Source organism: Pezoporus occidentalis, unplaced genomic scaffold, assembly GCF_034315485.1.
Source record: "Pezoporus occidentalis ecotype Australia unplaced genomic scaffold, CSIRO_AGI_Poc_V1 ctg3, whole genome shotgun sequence".
NCBI lineage: Eukaryota > Metazoa > Chordata > Aves > Psittaciformes > Psittacidae > Pezoporus > Pezoporus occidentalis.
The window spans coordinates 10,794,185-10,818,944 of NW_026914940.1; the positions used below are offsets into that span (position 1 = coordinate 10,794,185).

A 24,760-nucleotide genomic window follows, 5' to 3' on the forward strand; every position below is an offset into this window, starting at 1 on the left:
TTTGGAGCTTAGCTTTCCCCTCTTCCTTTGCTTTGTAGCATAAATTGTTCTGCCAATCCACAAATTCAATATTCAGTAGAATATTAATGCAGTCTAGCTACGAATGACCACTCTCAGTACGGTAACTTCACCAAAACTAATTGAGTAAGCTACACACAATTTTTACCAGTCACATTGCTATCTTCACCTTTAAAAATGTTTACAAGAAGCTAGAAAAGTAAAGACAGGGCTTTCATAAAAAAAAAATAAAAATAAAGGTATCTTTTCCTTATAGCCTGAAAATTGGAGGACACATTTTGAAAGCTGTGCTTTCATCTTTATCACAATGGTTGTTAGTTAGGTGTCCCTACATGGGAATTTTTACAGATTTAACCTCTTGTTGATGCTTCTCATGGTTTGCATGAAAACCTCTCCGGGCCCTCTCAAAAGGCACCGTCCATGGCAGAGCCAGGAAATGGTGTCAGAGCTCTCTATTTGTGGTGCTTTTCTACAAGAGAATTCAAATGCCAGCACCTGGGCTGACATGTGGTTATGTCCCTTGTGTAAGAAAGGACTGGTCTGCCTCTTAAGCTAAGCCTGGTTTATCCCGAAAGCTTTATTCTCCTTGAAGCATTTCAGGGATACAAGCTGATTGACAGATTAATTTGCTTTCAGTTAATCACAGTTCCCCTGGACTGACCTGCTGATCTGTCTGTTTTGTGACATTTCTAGCATTTTGGTGCTGCTACAATGCAGCCACAGCTGTACAATCACGCTGCTGACTGATGCACATGTATTTTGGGAGGGAGGCAGATGTGCTGCTTCATTCACAGCAGAAGCAAATCAGCCCTTTGCCAAGGTCACACCGAGACAGGAGAGGGATGTTCCTGCTGCCAATGGGTCCATGTCAGGGCCAAGGGGTACATGGCAAAGAAAGGAAAAGAGACCTCCAGAGATGATCTTTGGAAAGGATGCTACGTTGCAGATGTGAGTGTAGCACATCTGGACAACGCATGTACCAGCCCAGTCCTGCACACTGCTGGGGTGCTACCTTGCCATATGAAATGCAGACTAACTGCACAACACACAAAAAATGGCATGGGCCTGGTGAGTTTTGCAGAAATGACTTTGCAGATGATGCTGAGTGTGTCCTGGCTGGCACAGCACAAGCCTGGGCTTGAAAGCTCATCCTCCACCACAGCCTCAGGGCTGTACCTTGCCGGAGCCAGGGCTATCTGGGATGCTGCTGTTGTCCTGCCTCTGCTGGGTGGTTCAGCTTGGTAGGAACTTTGCCTTGCAGGGAAATCAAGTGCTGCTTTTGCCTGTCTCATTCTATGGACATGGAAAGGGAATTAGAAATTATAATTTTTTCCCCAGTCCCTGTTTAGCTTGTGGTAGTTTAAGCTCTGCAGTTGTGGTGGCTGTGGAGGGAAGCCTATGCTTGAGTTTTCCTGAGGGTTTTGTGATGGGCTGGGGTGTTATGAGTGGGATGTCATTTCAGCCATCTTGTCCTAACAGGGCTGCTGCTACTGCTTGCTGCTGTTGTCCAGAGCCAAGGCTTGGTCCTGGATCAATGTATGTAAGATGTCTTCATAGAGCATAGAGCTCCTACTGAGAGGTTCAAGATGAATTCTGCACATGAAACCAGATGAGACAATTTTACCTTAGGTCTTTTTTAATATACCTTTTAGCTCAAAATAATCATATTGTTATAAGTTCATTGAATAACAGTTTAAATAATTAATTAAAAACTATGCAAAGACTGAACTATTCATTTAAATTGGTGCACATTTTGCTCTTAGTATTTAACAATTTGCCTGTAATAATAAATACATGACTGACGAATCAGTTTCTGTATAGCACTGAGGAATTTACATTTAACTCAGTTTTAGGTGCAGAATCAAACTTTAATTGTCAATAAAGCTGCACCAGTGAATTAATAATAAGCTGGATCTGAATAAGAAACCAAAGACGATGTTAAAATATTCTAGGCCTCCAGTTTCTAATACAAATAGTTATGATTTCTTTTTACAAGGAATGAGGTGTGTTTCAGGTTGATTAATTCTGTATGCCTGACTTTTAACTGAAGTGTCTGCATATGATTGGTTACAATGAGAGCGGTAGCCTGTTCTCATCCTGCAACTATCCTGTGACTGATTGCACTTGGCAGCGTGTAGATGAAGAGCACCAGGAAGACGATGAGAATGAGCAAAATTATGCCGATGATGATGTACTTCTTGTAATTTCTCCAGATCAGGTGATACAGACACTTGAAAGGGTTTACAAACCAAGAGAAGGATGTGTCCGGTCGGCTAAAGGGGAAGAAAGAAAAAGAGGAAGAAAAACATAAAAGCAGATCCAGCTATTTCCAAAGCTACCCCACTGCAAAATACATATTTGAGTCTAGGAAGGACCTGTAACTCCTGACAACCCACTATATAGTTTAGAGAGAACTTTCAAAAGTTTCACATTTTATCAGGTCTCTCTTCTTCCGTCACTGAGCACAATCTCCACACACCATTAGGAATGAAATTCCAGTTCACACTTCATAACTACTGCAATTTAAGGCAAGATATGGGGTTCAAAATTACAGACAATATCATGATAAATCCCTAATGAGAAATGCAGACATCTTGAATTTCAGTACAAAGATTTCTAATCATTGCAAAGAATTTAGCTATGCAAAAGAATCCCCCGGTTTCAGCTGGGATAGAGTTAATTTTCTTCCTCATAGCAGGGACAGGTCTGTGTTTTGGATTTAGTCTGAGAACAAAGCTGAGAACACAGCTATATTTTAGTTGTTGCTGAGCAGCGCTTTCCCTGACCAAGAATTTTTCAGTCTCATGCTCTGCCAGTGAGGAGTGGCACAGGAAGCTGGGAGGAAACAGAGGCAGAACACCTGACCCAAACTAGCCAAAGGGGTATTCCATACCACAGCACATCATGCTCAGGATGTAGAACTGAGGGAGTCACCTGGAAGGGACCAACTGCTGCTCACGTCAGGCTGGGTATCATTTGGTGGGTGGTGAGCGGTGAGCAATTGTACTGTGCATCACTTGTGTTCATTGAGTGTTTTTTTTCTTTCCCCTTTTAGTTCTATATTCTCTCCCCTTGCTATTTGCCTTATCATTAGTATTATTATTATTAGTAGTAGTAGTAGTTGAGTTATTAAACTGTTCTTATCTCAAACTGTGGGGTTTACAGTCTTTCACTTCTCTTCTGCATCCTGCCTGGAGAGGGAGATGGGGGTGTAAGTGAATGGCTCCATGGTGCTGAGTTACCAGCTGTGTCTAAACCACAACAAAGCAGTAAAAAGCTACTACAAAAAAATCTTATTGCTCAATGATCGTCTTGGTGTCATAACAGTCAGAGCAGCTCAAGCCTGGCATATAGCCCAAAATGGCATATTTTCAGAAGGAAATTTAAAACAGGCCTCCTGAAAACAGAAGAGAGGAAATCTAAGGAGTTTGACTGGGAAAAAGGAAGAGCCCCCTTCTGGTGGAGAAGATCTGCATTTCACAATCCTTTTTTTTTCCTAAATGTGGCCCTGTGTCATATTCTCCTCCATAACCAGGAGTTTGTTCACACTGTACGGCAAAACTGGCTGCATTCAGGGAGGGAAACAATGCTCTCCTTAGGAAAAATGTTGGCATACTCTCTCCTGTGGCATGGCACCCAGCTCTGGAGGTTTCTATGTTTCTGACTTCAACAGCCTGCAGTGAGCTGAGGCAACATCTGTCAGCTTTGTATGATGGATGATGTAACATGTACAGTGGTGTGAAGCAATATTAACACCTGCAAAATCGGGTGCAGGTTGTCTTTCTTATCCAATATCACTGTAATTGTGCAGATGGAGCAGTAGTAAAGAGAATAAAATTAACTGGGGGTCACAAAAAGCAATGTCCATGTCTCACTCCAGAGAGCTGTTTAAGGAGTTTAAGCAATGCCTTAGTCTCTTCAGAATTCAGTATTCAGCATGTGGAAGTGAATGCCAATGTGAGATAAGGTCTGTAAAGCTAAAAGGCCAACTGAATGTATTTTAATTGCAGGCTGTGTTTTATACTGAGATGGAAATGGCTCAGAAATAAATCAGCAAATAAACCCTCCAGGTTAAAAGGAATTATTAAAAGTTGCATACTCTAAAATTTACTGAATCACAGACTTGAGTAACAAAAGCATTGGTCTGACATTCCAACTGCTTAAGGGCTTTTCATAATCTTTAAAGATGGGGGAAAAAAAAAGGCAGACTGTTGCTCATTTAATTTTTCTTTGCAACGTAGGCAAGAGAATTTGGTACCGGTAAGAGCAGAACATTTCTTATAATAGAGTGTGTCTGGAAAAGCATCCTCTCTTGATCGGCAGAGATGAAGAGATGGATCACTGCATGGATAACTTTAGCCAGCACAAAATTAGACTCACAGCACTTTATTTCTCATTTGCATATTTTTCTTTACTTCCTGGATGTTTAACCTTTGCTACCTTTGCTCTAGTACATTAAAGAGTCTGCCACTGTCTAGTAGCTCCTAGAAGATAACTTTGGGTTTGAAATTGTTTTGTTTCTTAATTAAAAATGTCTCTGCTTCTCTGTGTGTTTAATTTTGTCGGTTCAATACATACATTTTAGGATAAAAGGAGGATAAGGAATAAGGAGACTGTCTCCTGCGGAATGCCCCTATCCCAGCTTGTTCAATGAATATGCTCCTACTCACTTGGGTTTTTCCAAAGGCTCGGGCTCCTTGCGAGCTTTGCCTACCGGATTCTTCTCAGCTTCTTCTGCTGTGACTAAGTGAAACTCAGCTTCCACCTTGCCCTGGATCGGAGAGATCATGCGTAAGCACCCACAGATGGATTATTTTCATCAAACCCCAGTGGGATTTGGCTTGTGGAAAACTTATGAAACCAGCTGAGAAAATAAAAGGAAATTGATTAAAGAAAATAAGACCAAGCCTTTGCAGTTAAAGAGAAATCACAAAGGAAAACCCAGACACCAAATTCCTGATTTATGCTCAAGGAACATGAGGCGTCCCTGTGGAAGACAAGGGCATCAAGAAATGGAAGTGGACTGGGAGAAAGAGAATCAATTGTATGAGAGCTGAGAAATTGGAACTAAAGTAAGATTTGAGAGTGGAGCCTGTTCACTAAATCCATAGGAAGTACACAATCACCTTCAGTCTGAAGAAGGCAATGAACTTAAATCTGACACTTGTTAAAACATTTTTCCTGCTGGAATGGACAGAAATATGAAGGAAGGGTGAGATTTATGAAAACCCTTGGAGAATCAATGGAAGTCGAGAGAGAGAGAGGGAGATCCCCTGAAAAAGGTCAAAGCAGGTGAATTTGTAGAGGGCTATACTACGGGAAGGGAGCTTGCAGCTCTTGGTCTGTGTCCCCAGAGGGACCTAAATGCACCTAAGGGCTCCAACTACATTAATCCCAGAACTGGGCTGCAGCAATGCCCAGGCTTGAATACAAGCTCCTGAAGTTCTCTGTGGCCATGTGAGCACGTCAACTTGGGTTTGTCTTCACTAGCTCACACAGCTCTGTTCCACGCTCTGTTTCATGTAGACATGCCCCCAAGACCATATTCAGAATTACCTGTCAGTAAGTACTTCATGCCTAGATACATGCCTTCCACCTAGGAAACAGAGGATCAGAGCTGTCGTTCATTTGCCCTGCTTGTCCCTAAATTGCTGTAACAGTACAAAGGACTATTAAAGACAGGGAAAATGGAGACGTTCTGTTATACACTGAAAATTTCAGCATAGCTCCATGTTATACACAGAGAGCACCACAACATTACAAAGAGAAGTTGCAGCAGCAAACCCTGAGATAAATGGCTATGTACATGCTGAGTGAGATTTACACCCTGATGCAAGCCTTGTTACACTACAGGCTTTAGGCAGGTGAAAATTTGTGTGGCAACATTTATATTCTTCTTAGGAAGATAGTTCTAATGTAACAAGTCCTGTAGAGTTTGAGGGAAGCTGTCATTTTAATTTGCTTTCCTGTATATCAATTGTATCCTGTCACTAAACCAAAATATATTGGATTATTGAGCACTCTTCAACAAAAAGAGAAGACTGTGCTCTTTCTATTTCAGACATGTCACTAGCAAGGAGAATAACGGTAGACTCCAATATCAGTTCCTCTGCCCTGGCTGAAGTGAGAAATAAACAGTAAAGAAATAAAGAAGCAGGTGAAATTCCTCCCAGGACTTCCTCAGCTGACAGAAAGTTGGCTGGAACCACCTAATTTTCACTCTACCCATCCAGTGTGCTGGGTTATGAACAGTGAAAGACAGCAAAGAAAAAGTGCAGAGTGCTCTGGGATTATCTGAATGGGTTCTAAGGAGAACCAGTAAAGATGGTTTGGACTTTGGAGGAGTCCCATGGATTATCAATGGTGGTTGTTCTGCAGATGCCATATCCAAAATCAGCATGTGTCTGTCTCAGGATCTCAGCAGAGCATATCAGACCCAGAGAAAAGCTACTCATCTGTAGCGAGCTGCATACCGTGAGCTCCCCAGCCTTGATGAAAGGCCACCAGCCTCTGACACGCTTCTGCTGAAATATGGAGATCTTGTTTTCCTCACTTGCTGCCACAACCATGCCCAGGTCACAGCTCTTGGCTGTCTTTGCTGCTCGAGGGAATCCATTCAGGTTCAGCTCAAGAGTGCCTGGAGAAATAATGGGACAACTCTCAGAGACCAGGCAGACATGGAGGCGTTCAAACAGCAGCTCCCAGATGGGATACATGGAGCAGCAGCTTGGGCCCAAGCTCCAGAGCTGGGGATCTCTCTTACTGCCAGTCATTCATTTGTATTGCCCTAGCATGATGTCATCTAAGTTCCTAATTATTCCCCCTCCAAGAAATGTGTAAGTTTGCAGTGTGGTGCTTCAGAGAAAGGCAAGTAAAAGTTGGGTCATACACTGCTTTGTATGTACCTCTACAATACACAGGTCTGGTGAGACCTCAGGTGAAGTTCAGGCAGTTCCATTACATACTTACCCAAGAAATCATCTGAAGAGAGTCTTTCAAAGTCCCACACCTGAAGCACCAGCTCAGCAGGTATTTTGCGCTCTGTCTTTTCCAAGGAAAATATGTTTTCTCTTTTACTAACCACCATTTGTTTCTCTGCTGGGAGGTAGTGGAACGGGAACACAAAGCGCCAGTTGAAGTTACCCTCTCCTGTCAAGGAGTTGTAATGTACGTCTGTCTCCTGTTTGTCCTCTTCCAGGCCCTTTATCCACCTATGGCAAGCACTGCTGTCACCAGGGGAGCTTGAACTGTGGTTATCATTGATTACAGGCATGATCATTTACTAATTCCTACCTAATCAGTAGGAGGCAACACACCATCCAGGACTGTTACACACAGCAACAACCAGTTGGCCACTTGCTATTGGCCAAGATGTTTGTCTTCCTTGGGACAGGCAAGACAGCATCAGTCACTTACTCACTAGTAATCACCCTGTATTCATGTTGTGCCACTTTAATAAATCCTGTGACAGTGTTCCAAAACTGATGTCAGTGCTCAGTATTAGACTCTAAATTGTTTGCAGTTCCTGTTTGGGAGTATAAACATGGCATAAGTATGGTTGGAAAAGTCTCTGGTTTTCCCTGTGATTTTCTCTTGATTTCTGCTACAGTATGAACAACATCTGATGTGCAATGCTATGGTACAAAAGGACAGTGCTTTCCTCAACATAATCCTCTCTTCTGAAGAGCTCCACTGAGGTTATGATCCAGCTAGGTATGTTTTAGTTCTGAAGATGATTTATCACAGCTTGAGTAAAGATCAACATTTTGTGCTGCATCCAAAGAGTGGCTTTTCCCCTGCAAGCCCCATAATTTCAAAAGGGAATTGGGAAAACCAGTAACAATATACCAAGCACAGCACTGCACCGGTGAAAGTCCATGCTTCATGACAGGTTCAGTGCCATGTACACTGTCTGAACATGATGAGATTTGTGTCCTCAGCATTAACAAACAGAAGCAGTTAGTTTTCCACTCCTGCCTTTCCCTGTCAGACTGCTCTGACACTGATAGTGATGTCCTCATGTTGTCACACAGCCTCAGCACAAAGGCTGGCTCCTTATTTATTTCCTCAATTTTTCAAACTCAGAGCTACTCTGCTACTGCTCTGGACACCTTAGTTCATTGCTAAGTTGGATATACCTCTGTGAACTCCAGTGATGTCCTGGTAGCTCCTCTCAGGGAACTGCAAGGGGAAGTTTGCTCAGTCAGCGTGTGCAATAACTGCAGATGCAGCATGCTGAGGACTACGTGGTTGTATTAGTGTGTGCTTCACTTGGGCTAATTTCACCTGCTCCAAAGGAGTTGTACCATTCCTGGTGCCCCACGCAACTTGGTCAGAGATAACTCAAGTTTTCCTGTTAAAATGCATGTAGATATACCCTACAGAGGAGTAAGAGCTGCTACTAGTCTGCCCTGCCTTTATGCTTACTTTGGATTTGCTATTATGATTTCCAGAACCTGCAAAATGGAAAATACCCTCTTTTCTCTGCCCCATCAGTCCCAGTGCTTCCCTCAGTGGTCAGTGGCAATACAGCAACAGGTTTTTAGAGAAAATCATTTTGCCATATTCCTAGCATCCTACAAACTCAGATTTTTCCAGGACTCCCCAATGATGCAATTCGTATTAACATATAATCCCACTCTCTAGTAGTGGAAACACAGCAAGAAATCTAACACCAGTCTCGGACCTGAGATTCGCAATACTTCCTACTTGTGCCATAATTTCCCCCCAGTCTGTCTGCTACCTTTATTCAAATACTGCTCAGAAGCAGAAAGTGCAGAGCAGTACTCTAAAACAGGAAAGCAATTTGAAGAAATAACCTGCTGCAGTCTCAGGAAAGAGCTGGTTTGAGTGTCAAACTCCCCTTTCTTTCTCTCTTTTCATTTTTCTTTCATGTGATGTGGTATCTTTCACTGGCTATCCCAGTAACATCTGTGAAGCTGCGATAGACATTTAGTCTGCAGCAGTAAGGAGTTGAAGAGCAGAAAGTCCCCATGTGATGTTCTTCCCAGCATGGCCATGGTCATTCACCCACACATTCCCCACAGGAGGCCAGGAAACATTTCCAGCAGAGGTAGCCTGCAAATACCTGCTTTTAGTTTTTAATGTGGTCATCATTCCCCTTTCCCTGATTATGTCAAACCCCTCCGTATCTGTGTGAGCTCTTACAGTGCAGGTCCTTTAAGTGTTTGATCTCTGCTCAGCTCTTGGGCTGGTTCTCATCTTGTGCCATCTCTGCTTGAACAGTAAGTAACGACCAGTGTCATTTCAGTTACTGGATTTTAGGATGCCAAAACAGCAGTATCAAATATAAATGAGTAATTTGAGCAGCCATTTAGAGCAAAGTACCAAGGTTACAGAAACAGCTTATCCTATGTTCTCATAACATTTTTTTTTGGCCTGATTTTTGAATGAAACATTACATGTTCTCTTCAGTTCTGAAAAACTTACCCTTTTACATAGATATCACTTGATTTTTGCCCCGTGAAGATATTTTCATCTTCTAGAATTACATCCTCTGTATTCCAGATTATTACCCTCAGTTCATAGCTGAAAAAGAAAAGAAAGTAGGCCTATATATACTCAAGCTCTGGTCAGACACTAACGTAAACCTCTATCAAATCATACTTTTAAAAAGTGAGAAATGTTGTATTTTTGCAAAACTCTTAAAATAGTATCAGCCTCAAATGTCTTCTGTTTACAAAAGTCTAGTGACAGAGTGAGGATGTGGCTCCTTTCAGCTCTTGGAGTGTGCTGGATTACAGCAGGGTCACTGCCAGTTTTGGAGGGATGGAAAATTCCTTGGTTTTTATGTGCCTGTTCCTTTTCAGTTCTTTTCACAGAAATGCTGCAGTGAAACAAAGCAAAATTGGTCGGAACAACAACATCAGAGAAGTCTCCAAAACAGTGAGCATCTTGCTAATAAAACCTAGAGCAACCTGTGAGGTGCTTTTCAATACAAATGCCTAAAAACATTGTGTTTGGTGCAATCCAGTGCATTAAAAGAGAAGAGAAGCACTCTTTAGTATATTTTCGTTTAAACAAGTACAATCATCTTTAGAGGCCACGGTAAAAGGAACTGACATTTCCCCATATTTTTCACTCCTTCTATACAGACATTTATAGTGGCCACACAAAGCTTTAGAAGCTTGAGCTGAAATACAGATGTTGCAAGTGACATAAAAAATCATACTTAAAAATTTAGGTGTGCATTGAGTCATTGTATGAATTGCAAAATTAAAAGATCCCCAAACCTATGTTTGAGAACACCAGTGTATGATTTTTCTGATAAGACATGTGTTGTCTTCATAATAGCCTCAATCTCAGGTGTGAAACAGTTTGCCTTAGAAGTTACCAAGTACCCTATGTCATAGAATCATAGAATCAGTTAGGTTGGAAAAGACATTTGAGACCATTAAGTCCAACCGTTACCCCAGGACTGCTAAGACCAGCTCTTAAGAACATGTTGACCATGAAAACCAAGCCTCCACACTAGGCAAATAAACTTTCACCTGCAGTGCTCCATCAGAGCCTTGTTCAGTCATCAACCAGAAATGTTTTCACAGTGTTTAAAGTCTTCTGGAGCCTGGAACCTGTTTCACTGCAGCAAATAAGCATTTTGCAGCAAAACGTGTAACTCATGCTTGCACGTTTACTTTCTTATAACAAATGGTTTGACAAAATTTTTCCCTGCTTTTGTAGACTACATAAATGGCAGCAATAATTTGTTTTAGTGGGTATGGTTAGTTTTAAAGCTATTTGGATTGCACAATTCTTCTTAAGGAGCTTTGTAGACATTTCTGATCTGAAGAAAATAAGTGTTACAGGGACTCCTACTTTTGTCAAACCTTGGCTTATGTCAAAGGAAAGGAAAAGAAAAAAGTTTTTATGACATTGTTTCTTGTCCAAACATAAATACAGGAATAGTACCTGGTGCTGCTTCAGACATAAAATTCTCAGGAAAGGCCTTGCTGAAGTATTGGAATAAAGCTGATACAGATAGGCTGAGAACTCTGTCACTCATTTCTGTGTTTTATTTGCATCCAGTTAGCATGAAGGACCATGTGTAGTGTTGTATATAAAGTAGCATAAGTATCTGTGTGAAATCTGAGAGGTTATTCTAAAAGTATCTCTTCTATCTGCTGCTGCTTTATACATTTCTTGATCTTGTCTTTGCACAAAGTGATGGAAATGCAATAGGTTGCATTTCCATTGCAACTATTGCATCAAATTAAAGGTATCAACTGGGGTCAAGTAAATTATCTGTCTGAAAGAGGTAGTGAAATTGGAATGACTTATTTCAGCTGAACAAGTGGATGATAACATCAGAATTATTAAGGGACTCCTGCCTCCAGCCACCTGTAATCTCTATATGAAAAAAAGGGATATCTTTCTAAAAGAGATTTGTGATAGTCCTTGATGAAAAAATCACCAACAGTTCTTTGAGTTGTCTAATGGAGGAGATGAGCTAGATGCTCTCGTTTGACTTGAAGTCATGTGAACCTAGGAAAACTTTTCTCAGGATTACGGCAGTTTGTTGTGGTAGTTCTTTTATAGTTCTTTCCATAGTTCTTTCTAGACACTTGAGGAAGATGCAGTCTTTGAAGACTTATGCCACTATGCTGGGAGGAAAGTACAGAGTATTACCCTTTAGGTTTTCTTGGTGAAATGTCCACTGGGGGTCCTGGCAGAGGCATATCTTTAGGAAACATGTCAACCCACATCTGTACACGACCCTTGAAAGCAAAGAGGTAAACATATCTGTAAACCCTGTTTTAGAGAGACTTTAAAAGGATTTAAATGTAGTTTTGACATCCAAAACCACTGCTTCCTCTATAAGCACCAACCAGCTCACTATCCTGTAACTATGATCTAATCTATAAACTTACTATATTTTTTTCCCATACTATCATTCTATCAATCTCTCAGGAATTTGATGAAATTGAAATTGAGCTCAAACACTGGCAACTTCAAGGTAAATTCCATATAAAAATAGTAAGTGATGAACAGAAAAGAACCTTGTAAGTCTAAATACTAGCACAGTTTTTGTTAACTTAATAAACTAAAGCATTTAAAAGCATGAAAATATGCAATTGCACCTTGTGTGATTACCATGTATTTAAGTAACTGGCTCTATACATACATGTGTGACAGTTTCCAGGTTGATACTGCACAAAATTGCATGTATAGTACAACACTTGGATGCTGTCTCTGTGAGTTTGCAGATGCGAGTAAAAAACACAGTAACTGGAGGAAAAGAAAACTGCTCCTGGGTCTACCATCACCACCACCTCTGAGCTGCTCTACCTGTTCTATGCCTGGCTTATCCTTATGGTACAGAGGCCGAGTCTCAATGTGCTCTGGGACCAGTTTGTACCCAGCTCCAGGAATTTCTTCCCAAGCATGTAAAACCTTTAAGGAGAGGTGTTCATACGATTCAGTTGGCTCCTCTATAGCAAAAAGTAAAACAAAAAGAACAAAGGCAGCTGAATTATAATGTTGAACCCCTTGGTAAAATGTTCCATTGATTATTAAAGATGGTCACTAAAAATTTGCTTTAGTTAAAGTAAAGGTTTTACGAATTATCCCAGCTAAGTAAAGAGAGGTCTTGAAATACATTTAATTCTTGTAAATAAGGGTACCCACAAGGTAACTGGAATATTAGCACTTAGGCAACAGTTTATCTGTAAAACACAGCAAATAATTTCACTATTACAACCAGCGGTTTTTCACAGGAAGGTGGGAGAAACTACTCCTACAGAAAACTGCAAATCTGTTTTTTTACAGCTCACAAAAGACAAGGAAATTTAGATTTTGATGGAGCTGGCAGTAAATATGCACTAGTAGTTATATCTACACCTCATTTTGCCTTGTGATGGCAACAGCAAAGACCCCCCTGGAGAACCAAATTGCACTTCAAGGGAAGAGGGTTGAAGTCCATGGGCAAGAACACGTCACCTTCTAATGTGCTCAGCTTGGCTACTGAAGGAAGTGAGACCCCAGAGAATGGCACCTCTAGGAAGGATCAGTGCTAATATTGAAAGCAGGGAGGATACTGGAAAGCAGAGAAAGCAGAGAAAGCCTTTTGAGCTCTTGAGCTTCTCTTTCCTCCTTTTTTTGTGTGGGCTCTAAGCAAAAGAACACAGACTACTGAAGGGGGATATCTTCTAGATTAGGAGAGAAATACACAGGGGAGAAGCAAATTAAGACTTCTCTGTGTCAGGAAACTGTTATGAGTTTTCCTGTGGGTGCTATCACTGAGGTCCTGGTAGTTGACAAAAGGTTTGTTTGGGGTTTAAAGAGTTGGTATTAAACCCTTCCTAATGGCCACAGCTACAGCCTTTGCAGGCTGTTGGTACTGCTACAATGCAGTTGAAGAATGATGAAGTACTTCATTACCATTCTCATCTTCTGTGAAGACTGTTTGTCCCTTGAAGACTTTTGTTCCTACTTGTATCTCCCCTGGCCGCATGAACGGTCCGCTGATTCTGTAGTCCTTACACAGCTTAGTGAGGATCTCGCTTGGTTTGGTTGTATCTCGCCACGCATTGTACCCTTCTCTGCAAGGAGGGAACAGAGAGTGAAAAGAAATGGGTGAGTTTTCCTTCGGCAAAGTGCACTGACAAATCAGGACTCCCCATGAGGAGGTTTGCTTTATGATCAATGGCCAAACTTTCCCCTTGAATTGTCCAGCACTAGTTCTTATTTGAGACACCCCCTCTGCCTGCTCAGGTTGAAGCAGCCTTACCCACAGCTTAGATGAAGTAGCCCAGGCATTGGCATGCTCCCCTAAGAAGAAAAGGATCAGAGCTCATTCCCTATTTTACCTAAAGGATTTAAGCTACATGTTCCACCTGCAGTTAAGGAGAAGTGTTCTGTGGCTCCCACTTGCAGAGGAGAATCTGATATTTGGGACGGGGAGCAAGTTCATGAAGAAATACGTCACACTGGAGACTGACCTGGCAAAGGAAGCCTTGGGGTTTGGTCTGTGCTCCTGGATTTCTTTTCTGCATTGTCTGCCTTTTGTTTGTTGGTAAAATAAAGAAACAACCATAGGAGAAGAACCCCAAACCCACATGTCCCAGGTCAGTGCTCTGCCCTAGACCAATGGAGCTATTTTAGTTTTGCTTTCTTTGCATTAATTCATCTTTGTCCGCAATACCTTTGAGAATGCAGCCATATGGCAGTGACTAGGAGCTCAGAACCACTGCCCTGTGGCTCATGTCTGCTACAAAGGCCATGCCAGCATCCCCTCTCTGCTCCTGCTTCCCCCAGGGCCACAGCAGCCCCCACCAATCACTCCAATTGCAGCTGAATAATGGAGAGCAGAGTACAGCCCTGTCATAACTTCTCTGACAGGTTTTTTATCACTTCCCCTTTTTTGCCCGTCCAAAGGCAATTTATTAAGCAGGTATATGTTACACAAAGGCTGGTTACTATCTAAAATACCTGGTGAACAAACAGTGCTGTTAATTTTAAAATCCCCACTTCCTACTGAGGCTGGCAGCTGCCCAAAGCCACTGTTAACCGCTTGGGTGAATTTTAATTAAAATACCTCCTGTGATGCTTTAGTGCTGAAGAAAGTATAATACATAGGCACATCTGGAATTTCTCCTCCAGTGAAGTCACTTGCTGTGCGGCCTGTTGCTGTCTGAAGAGGTACTTACATTTCATATTGACTTTGTAAGCCACAGGTAGCTCGATGCCTGCTGTAGAAACGGTTTTCCAAATCGATTTTAGTCTCTCCAATGAGATCATCTGTTCCCACGAAGTCATGGTCATAGATCAGGACTGTGAGCAAGGAATCCTTGGGGAATGCAGCTTGGATTTCAAATGATCTACAGAAAAAAAATGAGACCTATGTGCAGTCAAATCAGTTTTGAAGCTTAAAAGGTTAAGTTAAAAATACTGAGTAAACAACGTGTGGATAGTGTCACTTTGAATAATCAGTAGGGAGGGGGAGTTTGATAGTGGGTTTTTTTGTTCCAATTAATTATCTGAACATACTGGAAACACACAGTACAAAAGTATTGTCTTTCTCCTGCTTCCCTATCAAAATCCCCAGGTTAAATATTGAATAATGGAATGTCAGGTCACCCACTAAAATGATCAGGCAAAAGTTCTAAACAAGTGTCAAAAAAGCAAGGATCAGAACTCCCTTTTCACTCAGTGCATTTTCCAGGTATAGAAATCATTGCTGAGATGTTTAGAGATGCTGCAAATATAAAAGTGATTTAAAAGAGACTTGAAAAATTAGTGGAAGATGGGACATCCTCACCAGCATAACACTGGCTCTGGATTTCTCCAGAGCAAAAAAGAGCTTTGTTTCCTGAAGGATGAGTTCTTTCCTTATTCTCCAAGCAGCCAAAGTCATTTTTTTAGCAAGAGGAGAGTAGTTTTTGGAGAAGAGAGATGTTTGAGAACAGTCTGGGATTGCTGGAGGTCAGCGGTGCCATGCTGACCAGGGTTTCTAGGATGACAAGCAGTAGTTACTGTGACTGATGCTACAGCATGCTGCGAAGAAGTTGCTGGTCCAGTCACCCTGGTGTTGTCACTGGCAGCAGCAAGGACTATGCGAATGAACAGCTCATTCCTAACATTTTCTAAAGCAAACATAATGGTGATTTCCCATTCCATGTATACGCGTCTATACTGCCTGTGTTTTATCATGATGATGGCTCATCAACCTCTGCTAAGGAGATTAAATCATAGAAACTGAGATGGCATGCTATGAAGGGACTGCTCTACTCTTGTCTTTTCTCCTTATGCTGTTTCTTAAGTCTCTGCTTTTGCAGAGAGGACCCTGGCCAAGGGAACTTTCAGTCCAACCCAGTATAGTTTCTCTGTCTTAGTGTTCTAAAAGAATAACTCCATCCCAATTCAAAACATTTTCAACCTTCTTAAAACAGAGAACTTGCTGGCAAAAACACAGCTGTTGACATTAACAATATAAATAAGTATAAAATATTGAAAACACAAAGTTGGTGTTTACTGACAGCTTGCCCCTGGCTCACCCATTCAGAAGGCTCTGCAGGTTCAAAAAACTAGGGGTTTTGTCCTAGTTCTAAAATCATGAAATCTATTTGGCATTTATTCGGCATTTATTCAACCTGAAACAGCAACAAAGACTGTGAAATCACACTTCAATGGGCTAAGGTGTCCCTGCCGACGGCAGGGGGGTTGGAACTAGATGATCTTAAGGGCCTTTCCAACCCTAACTATTCTATGATTCTATGATATTTATTTCCCTTGAAGCTTAACAACTGCATTAATTAACACAGGCAAGATCATTTGTTGCCTCATTTCCTCTCATGTATCACTCTGCAAAACCTCTCACAGCTTGCATTCTGTGATGTGTTATGACTGGTGTGAAAATTAAAACATTTATTACCACACAGGATGATACAATTCTCAACATTTTAACCAACAGAATTACAAAACATCCAAACAGGCAAAAATCAGTATATAAAAACCACTTTGCAATAGTAACATCAATAGTGGTGGCAAGTGATAAAGCAGGAATCATCCCTGAATAAGAAAATAAGAGATCACTGACCTTCCAAATACTGGGTTTAGCTGCTTGGGGATGTAGTTTTCCCTGTCTTTAATTTCTGTGTTGCCCAGTCTCAGCACAATGTAGGGATCTGACTTGCCATCTGGATCAGCTGGGCTGAGGTTAAATGCCTGTTAGGGAGAAAGACTGTGTCCTCGAGAAGCTTGTCAACTCTGGACACCCATTTCTAAAACACAAAACATTGTCTGAAATATGACCCAAAAAGTTTCTACCACATAGGTAAGGATTTTAGAAGCTTCACTGCAAAGACACTGGAGGTAAACTGAGTTGAAAAGAAACACCCAAGTTATTCCAAGGTTAAAAGAACATCTGCCTACTTACTGCCACAATATAAACTCTGATGAGGACTTTGACAGAGTGATTTGGTGGTATCCCTTGCAGGATGCGAGGCTGCCCTCTGTCCAGCAAGCTGCCATCCTTAGGACTTGGGTATATGCAGAAGGAGCCCTGGTAATATATTGTAAAAGACATTGTCTTTTATCTCCCTCGAAAACAGATCGATATAAAGCCAACTCTCTGAACACAAACAAAACATCATTCAAGCAGCCTGCACTGCAGTATAAATGTATACACAAAACCTTTTAGGTACCACTCAAAGAGACCACAAGCTTCAGTGTGATAAACATCATCTTTTTAAATGCTTCTGTTCTATAATCAAATCATGGTACAATCACCGTGATTGCAAGGAGTACTTGCATGCCCTTAGCTCTCTGGTTTATTATTTAAAGGCACTCACACCTGCAGGTGTTCTAAATCTAGTTTTCTTAATATTTATATTCTAAAAAATGTTATTTTGCCCTTAACTGTATATTTGCAAATTGGTAACTCCACTGAGTCAGTTTCACAGCAGTGCAAATGGAATCCAACTGTATTTTCGCAGCCACTCTACAACTCATAAATCAGTATTAACCCACACTGCTGAGTAGCTCATAATGCCTGAAAGCAGCTAGCAAGTCATTTGAACAGAAATTTGCATTGCAACTAATTGAGGTATCAATGAGTTCAACCAGTTCCTCTAAACTACAAAGTTCTTGAAATCCTATTAACATTATTCGTGCTTTGAACTGTTTTCAGATTGCCTGATGGTGCCCTGGATCAGGCTGTGCAATTGTTTCCAACTGGAGTAGCTGTAAGGGCCTCCATTTGGACTACTGAACATTACATATAAGATGCTGTAGCTGATACTGCACTAACTAAGTTGCATTAAAGCAGTTTTGATTACATAACATCTCTCTTCTTCCTCTTCTGTGATTTAAAACTCTTTTGTAATTCGTTGTTTCAAACCAGCAGTGAACACGTGATGCTGAATGCTGCTTTCATCTATCAGATAATGGGAAAGGAAAAATATGACTCTAGATCCCATAAAAGAAATAATTCTACTTACAATAGGCTCTCAATGTTTTTTTCTTTCATCTTTGGTTTATCCAAAATATGCATGAAAACATAAGGTCTCCAAATTATTACCCATTTAATCAACGTTAAAGCTCACCTTAAATTTTCCTATTATTCTGTCTTCAGAGTCAGCATGAACTTCATCATTAGATTTTCCTCTTAAGAGCTGGAAAGTTTTCACCCAGTCCTCAAAGTTATTAAATTCACTCTCCAAGTCTCCTTCATAAATCTTTGAAAATAGAAGAATGCTTATTTTTGTGATGCAGTGAATATATTTATAGCAACTTTTTTATTACAGGGTGCCTAGAAATCCATTTTGACTCAAAACACAGATTTTAATAAAACCAAGGTTTTGCAAAGTCCTTCAGGAAAAAAAAAAAGTTAATTCCCCACCTAAAACGGGAACAGTTCTGTCCTTAACCAAAGTCCTTCCCAACTACTGGAATAGCACATTAAATCAGTAGGTAGAAGTGGCTCTGGAAGGGCTGGAATGAACATTTGTAAGCACTGGTGTGGGCAAAAAACTGAATGTGTTACTCTTTGCTTCTGTTTCCTCTCTGCAATGTGCCTTTGATGTACTGTTGTTGATGAGAAAATGAACATGAGCCAGCAGTGCGCGCTTGCAGCCCAGAAAGCCAACCGTATCCTGGCCTGCATCAAAAGGAGTGTGACCAGCAGGTCGAAGGAAGTGATCCTGCCCCTCTATTCTGCTCTTGTGAGACCTCACCTGGAGTATTGTGTGCAGTTCTGGTGTCCTCAACATAAAAAGGACATGGAACTGTTGGAGCAAGTCCAGAGGAGGGCCACGAGGATGATCAGGGGACTGGAGCACCTCACGTATGAAGACAGGCTGAGAAAGTTGGGGCTGTTCAGCCTGGAGAAGAGAAGGCTGCTTGGAGACCTCATAGCAGCCTTCCAGTATCTGAAGGGGACCTATATGAATGCTGGAGAGGGACTCTTCATTAGGGACTGTAGTGATAGGACAAGGGGTAACAGGTCCAAACTTAAACAGGGGAAGTTTAGATTGGATATAAGGAAGGAGTTCTTTCCTGTTAGGGTGGTGAGGCACTGGAATGGGTTGCCCAGGGAGGTTGTGAATGCTCCATTCCTGGCAGTGCTCAAGGCCAGGTTGGACAGAGCCTTGGATGACATGGTTTAGTGTTAGGTGTCCCTGCCCATGGCAGGGGGGTTGGAACTGGATGATCTTAAGGTCCTTTCCAACCCTAACTGTTCTATGGTTCTATGATTCTACTGATCCATTCTGTTAAGTTAATGTGTCACAACATAAAAGCAAAGCAGACAGTAATAAAGTGCTGTGGGGACAGAGCTTTAGCATAGGCAAAAAGACCAAATAATTTTTAAAAGAATGTTTTTTTTTTCAATACTTCCTTCCAGTAATTTATCAAGAGTTATCCCGTGGACTACTGCCATCTCTTAAAAAGGGAAACGGCAGTTTCAAATTCCCATTTATTCAGCTACAGTCTAATCCAAGCAGTCCTAAGCCTTTCAAACCTCTTCATCTCTCCCGTCATTTTGCATGACCTGTAGTTTTCTTTGGATTCTTCCTATCGTTACCCAATCAAATTCTAATGCAAGCTGAATGTTACCTCCCCAAGAGGAGGATGCGCAAGCAATGGCAGTGTTGCCGTCCATACTCTTTTTGAAGTAATAGCCTGAAATATTTCCAACATGAATTTTGGCATTTCCAAATTCAGTGGTTTACAGGCAAACAACAAAACTGAATTTTCACTAAAGTCTCCCCAGGTATGCTTATAGTGGTAAATTGAAGGTCTGAGGCCAAGCTGGCCGCATCTGCTGTATGAGACCCTGGCTTCCTCTGGGCCCCATGTGCTGAAGTGCATTATCACTATCATTTTGTATTCATTTTAAAGTCTCTGAAATAAATGTAAGGAGGGTTTGCTAAATTCAGCTGCTGATGTCAAGCTTTGGGAAGACACTAATAATAGTCTTACTTCTCAGCCTTACTTCTACCTTACCTGCAGTGTTGCTAAGTTTGGAGTTTCTTTCTGTTTCCTTTTCAGTGTCTTTTCCTTCTTCTTTTTGTCCGGCTCCTCTTCTATGATCAATGCAATGTGGTCAGAAGTTTGATTATCTGTAAAGATTTCATGACATCATGAAGGTTTTAGTGAGCAAAGCACATGAAGTGCTTCAGATAAGGATACAATATACATTTTAAAGAGTCCCCCTCACTCCTTCTCTATTCATTTTATTACTGCCAAGCATAAGTCTTCTCTTTTCCCACCACTCGTCCCAGGCAGACATGTCATATTATCCTCTCTGTGGCTAACTGTCTTCAATGATAAGCTTGGTGGACCACCACTAGTGATGGTGACCCGTTATCACTCCTTCCTTGCTTCCTCCTTTAAAACAGAAATCACCTCAATCATTGGTGAAGCGCAGTCAGCTCTGGCATGGGAACATACTATAATTCTGATGAGCTGTGAAGGAAAGAACCCAGTATCTGGTAGTACTGTTACCAGACATTGAGTGCTGACAGTAAAATAGCAGAGAAGCAAAGTATTGGTATTACAAAATAACAGAAAAATGCAAATAATTTACTCACTCTCTTCAGGTTTTCCCTCATTGGAAAATATTCCTTTAGCCTTTCAAAAGAAAAAGATGATGGACAAACTCCTCATTATGCATGTAATGCCAAAAAGGAATCATTCAGCAGTAAATCTACTTTTACAACATTTTTCACCCATGAGAGTTTTGGCCATTCTCTGTGACTTACCTTTTGCATTTTGAGCACAGAAGCATAGTATTTTGACCACCAGTCAATAACATTTTCAGCTGATTCATCTGCAATCGTTCTTTTTCTCCTCTTCGTTGACCGTCGGATGGATTTTTTCATATCCTATCAAAGCATGGGGAAAATACTATTGAACTTTAGAATTGATTAAAACTAATCACCTGAATCATGACAAGCATGAATAGATGTATATGAAGAAAATTTCAACTTCTAAGAGCTAAATAAAATGAATTATGAATTATATGTCTCTGCCTTTTATTGCTAAACAGTTCATCATAGAATCTTAGAATCATAGAATAGTTTGGATTGGAAGGGACCTTCAAAGGTCATCTAGTCCAACCCCCCTGCAATGAGGAAGGACATCTTCAATTAGATGATCATCATATTATTAAAGCTATCTCTGTATTACCTACTGATGATGCCAGAACTTTAAACATTTAAGATATTGCTACAGGATGAGCCACTAAAACAGGCAAATCTACACAGAGAAATAGGTAAGGCTGTTTTAAGGGATGTGAACATTCAGATACAAATTGGTTTCTCCCACTTAAGTCTGCAAGTATTTTAAGAACTCCTATTAGTACTTTATTGCCTTTTGGAAGAACAAAGTTCCAAAAGTTGTGCAGTTTAGCTGTTCTTTTCTTATAAAAAGCTAAAATCTGATCCTGAAGATCATCATGTGGCAAATCTTACTAACTTCACTCTTGTATAAAGATTGGCCCTTTTTAAAGAGTGTTTTATCCTATGCCCTTGCAGAGAGTTGTCAGTTGGGCTGGGGAGGTCAGAGCAAAGGCAGATCATTGGGATGATACCTAGATAAGTGGGAATGGTAATTAATATAACACAGATGGTTAAATTACAGGTTCACTTGAGGACTCTTTTCTTACTATAGTTTGCTGTTGTACATTAAAATTGTTCTGTACCAAATGAAAGATCCAGTCTGGTGTGTACATCTAAGGATCCAGACAGCCCTGCGGTTTCTTTGACAACCTGATTATGAAGGATGCAGGGAACATCTGACCACTGAAACATCAAAGTTTATAGAGGTATGCTTTATGCAGCTACAGAAACAGCTTCTGAAACACAACTCAGCCCTGTAGCCTTTTCTTTTATTGTTGCTACTAAAAGAGTGTGATGAGTGAAACTACAAAGGAGGAGTGTGTGCATCTGAACAAAAAATAATGTGCGGTCCAGAGCACATACTGCTTTGTAAACACCATGCTGACCAGAATTGCTTTGTTTTCCTGTGGTTTCTTATCTTCTATCCACAGACTGACACCAGTTTTATACTTTGACCATAATATCTTTTGGAAACAGAGTTTCTGCTCCACATTTGTACAGCATCTAACACAAGGGAGATTTCATCCCTGCCTAAATGCCATGGACACAGAAACAGTCATTCACAGTGAGACTTTCACAGTTAACTAGATCATTCAAGGCCAGGAAAAGAAAAAAAATCCTACTACTCTAGTAGTACTTGCCCATGAGATGACAATGTTAGCACGAAAGGACTAAAAGGAAGTATCTATCAATAGAAATAAAGAAATTATATGGGGTCAAAGCTGCATTGCTAACTAATTCTCTCAAGGGCCAGCAAGATAGAGTAGCAATTAACATGAGTACCCAGAATCTCTAATCCTTAGTAAAGTAAGAGATTATTATTTTAAAAGGAAGGGCTGAAGTCTGTAAAACTGCAGCTTCAAGTACACCCACCTTCTGTTTTCTCTCTTTCCCTGGTTCAGAGGCAGAGTGCTCTGGGTCAGTGGCAGGAACTGTTGCAAGATATGGGTCTGGCTCTAGCACTGTACATTGACCCTGCTCCACCTCGGCATAAGTGTGATCAGCTAAAAATGTTTCTTCTTGGGATAACTCAGCAGCCTGGGATGTCTCAGGTGAAGCTGAAACTGAAACTTTGCAAGTTAGGTAAGATTTTTGCCAGAGATGCTATCATCATGTTTGTTAATCGTCAAATGATCCTATCTGAGTTAAGAGTTTGACGCTACACAATTAAGCATATCTTCTACATACGTGTCTAGTATTAAGCCTCCCAGTAGGTCCTTTGTCTTTTTATTTGGGGTCAGGATTGGACATTTACCTTTGTCAATTTCTACAATGTGTAGTCTGTTTGATGTGGCTTGAGAACTCAGCTGGGTTTTATATAGGAATTGCTTAAGGCAATTGATGGTATGTGTCCCAACAAGAGTACTCCTCCCAAATGCTCTCCAGTCGACCACACAGATGCTTAGTGGTGGATGCAAGAGTTCATTTTCTGGCAGCTCCTAGTGGAGAAGGACAGAGAGCAGCATGAAAATTGTAAATATAGAACATGTGTAGAATATTTGTTATGCACAACAGTGAAGCTTTACTCTTCCCTCCCTTCTACTTCTCATCTGTTGACATACTCAAAATGCAAACTACATACAGCATAGGCAATACAGTTCTGTCCACAGTTTTCTGTGAAGTCTGGAGAAAGCCTTGTCCTTAGGAATACAGAATGGACTGTATAGATCGTGCTACTGAGTTGAGTCCCATGCTGCCATGTACAAGCATCTCTTGTTAGAATAAACTGGGGCAATCAGGAATGTTCAGAAGGAATGAACACTGTTGGAAGTTGTGAGTCTTAATGCCACTGATGCTTTCTTGGAGGCTATTAACCCTATCTGCCTCAGTTGGCCAACCATGAGGTGTGGACACTGGGTGGTCGGGATGAATTACAAAAGGCAAAACAGCTCTTTGGACATGTGTTGTACAATGGAAGCCAAAAATACTGCAGCAACCACACTTTGGTATCCAGTTTAGTGGTCTGATATCCTTTTGTATTATAAATAAACTTCTTCCTTTTCGATGCTAGCAACTAGGCCAAATTGAACAGATTACTTTTTTCTGATGCTGATCTTTGTCCACTGAAAGTACCAACTCTTATGACCCAGCTGACAAATTTCCAGACTGTAACAGCAATATGAAAAAGTCCAGAGTTCATGAGCCAGAAATGATCAATCCCCTTAATAGCTTAGTAATGCACGGATGAAAAGTAGAAGAATTGAAAGAAAATAGAGGAAACTGAGCACTACCCATTAAAATGGGAAAGGAGGAGGAAAAAGTATTTAAAATAGGCCTGTTATCTGCCAAGAAGTTCCAACATATCAGTATAAATCTGATGGCAACATATTGCCTTGCCTACTTGGGACATAACATGAGCAACATCATCTTCTTTTATCATGTGGTTATAGCAGAAGTCTTTTAAAGCATCTTCAAATCACTTGCTTTTGCATAAGAAGTGATGTCCCTTAGTGTTTAATCAAGACACAGAGGAAAGTATTTGTCAAGAAAGGAAGGAAATTAGTAATTAACAACTTGCCTAACCAGAGAATGGGCAGGCAAGGAGCAGCATGCTGTACCCACCACTTCAAACCAGTCTGCAAGGCCACTGAAATTGGGATTTTTCTTGTAGCTCTGGATGACAGAGGATTTCACTCCTTTTCCTGCACACTCAATGAGGACCTGGGGGCGATCTACAGAGAGGAGCTGGACTTTCTTCAGCTCTCGAACACCCCAGAACAAGACCTGCAAAGAGAAACATCAGTAGTCTGCAAGGGCCCCTCAGTCTAGGAGAAGCCACTCCTGGGATCCCACCACCTCATGTCCATTTGGGAATGCAGGACTACCAGGAAAAAGCAAACGACTTGAATCTGATATCCAGTAACCACCAGGATTAATGGTAGAAGTTAAAACATTTAATCACATTTAACTATTACCAAGGAGTTATTGCCAACAGCAAGCCATAACTATCACATTTGCAAAAGCTGTCTTTTCAGCAGGGCAAACGGATTGTTCATCTGAACAGCAGGGGCTCAGTTTGTTCTAAGTGTCAGAGCTGTTGACAGAGCTAACAAATCCCATAGGAGCAGAGGTGATTGACAGAGGTTTGCCAGCTGAGCTAGCCCTCAGGTCTGCAATGGATGGTGGGAGGTCTCCAAGCAGCTTTCCTTTAAAGGACCATGCGC

At 41.1% G+C, this 24,760-nt stretch overlaps 1 protein-coding gene across 1 annotated transcript in view; it reads right to left on the minus strand.

The window, feature by feature from the left end:
- Positions 1–1,414: 1,414 nt before the first annotated feature.
- The window catches only part of FER1L6 (fer-1 like family member 6), a 55,644-nt gene continuing 32,298 nt past the window's right edge, over positions 1,415–24,760 (minus strand). Inside the window, exons 24-41 of the mRNA XM_062627376.1 lie at positions 24,159–24,320; positions 22,852–23,035; positions 22,470–22,660; positions 20,739–20,861; positions 20,568–20,607; positions 19,981–20,096; positions 18,081–18,212; positions 16,913–17,038; positions 16,574–16,701; positions 14,685–14,855; positions 13,417–13,577; positions 12,325–12,467; positions 11,665–11,753; positions 9,469–9,567; positions 6,988–7,229; positions 6,492–6,655; positions 4,689–4,789; positions 1,415–2,291 (exon numbers count right to left, since the gene is read on the minus strand). Coding sequence (XP_062483360.1) covers positions 2,111–2,291; positions 4,689–4,789; positions 6,492–6,655; positions 6,988–7,229; positions 9,469–9,567; positions 11,665–11,753; positions 12,325–12,467; positions 13,417–13,577; positions 14,685–14,855; positions 16,574–16,701; positions 16,913–17,038; positions 18,081–18,212; positions 19,981–20,096; positions 20,568–20,607; positions 20,739–20,861; positions 22,470–22,660; positions 22,852–23,035; positions 24,159–24,320 — 2,553 coding nt within the window. The 3' untranslated portion in view covers positions 1,415–2,110. The remainder of the gene's footprint in view (positions 2,292–4,688; positions 4,790–6,491; positions 6,656–6,987; positions 7,230–9,468; positions 9,568–11,664; positions 11,754–12,324; positions 12,468–13,416; positions 13,578–14,684; positions 14,856–16,573; positions 16,702–16,912; positions 17,039–18,080; positions 18,213–19,980; positions 20,097–20,567; positions 20,608–20,738; positions 20,862–22,469; positions 22,661–22,851; positions 23,036–24,158; positions 24,321–24,760) is intronic.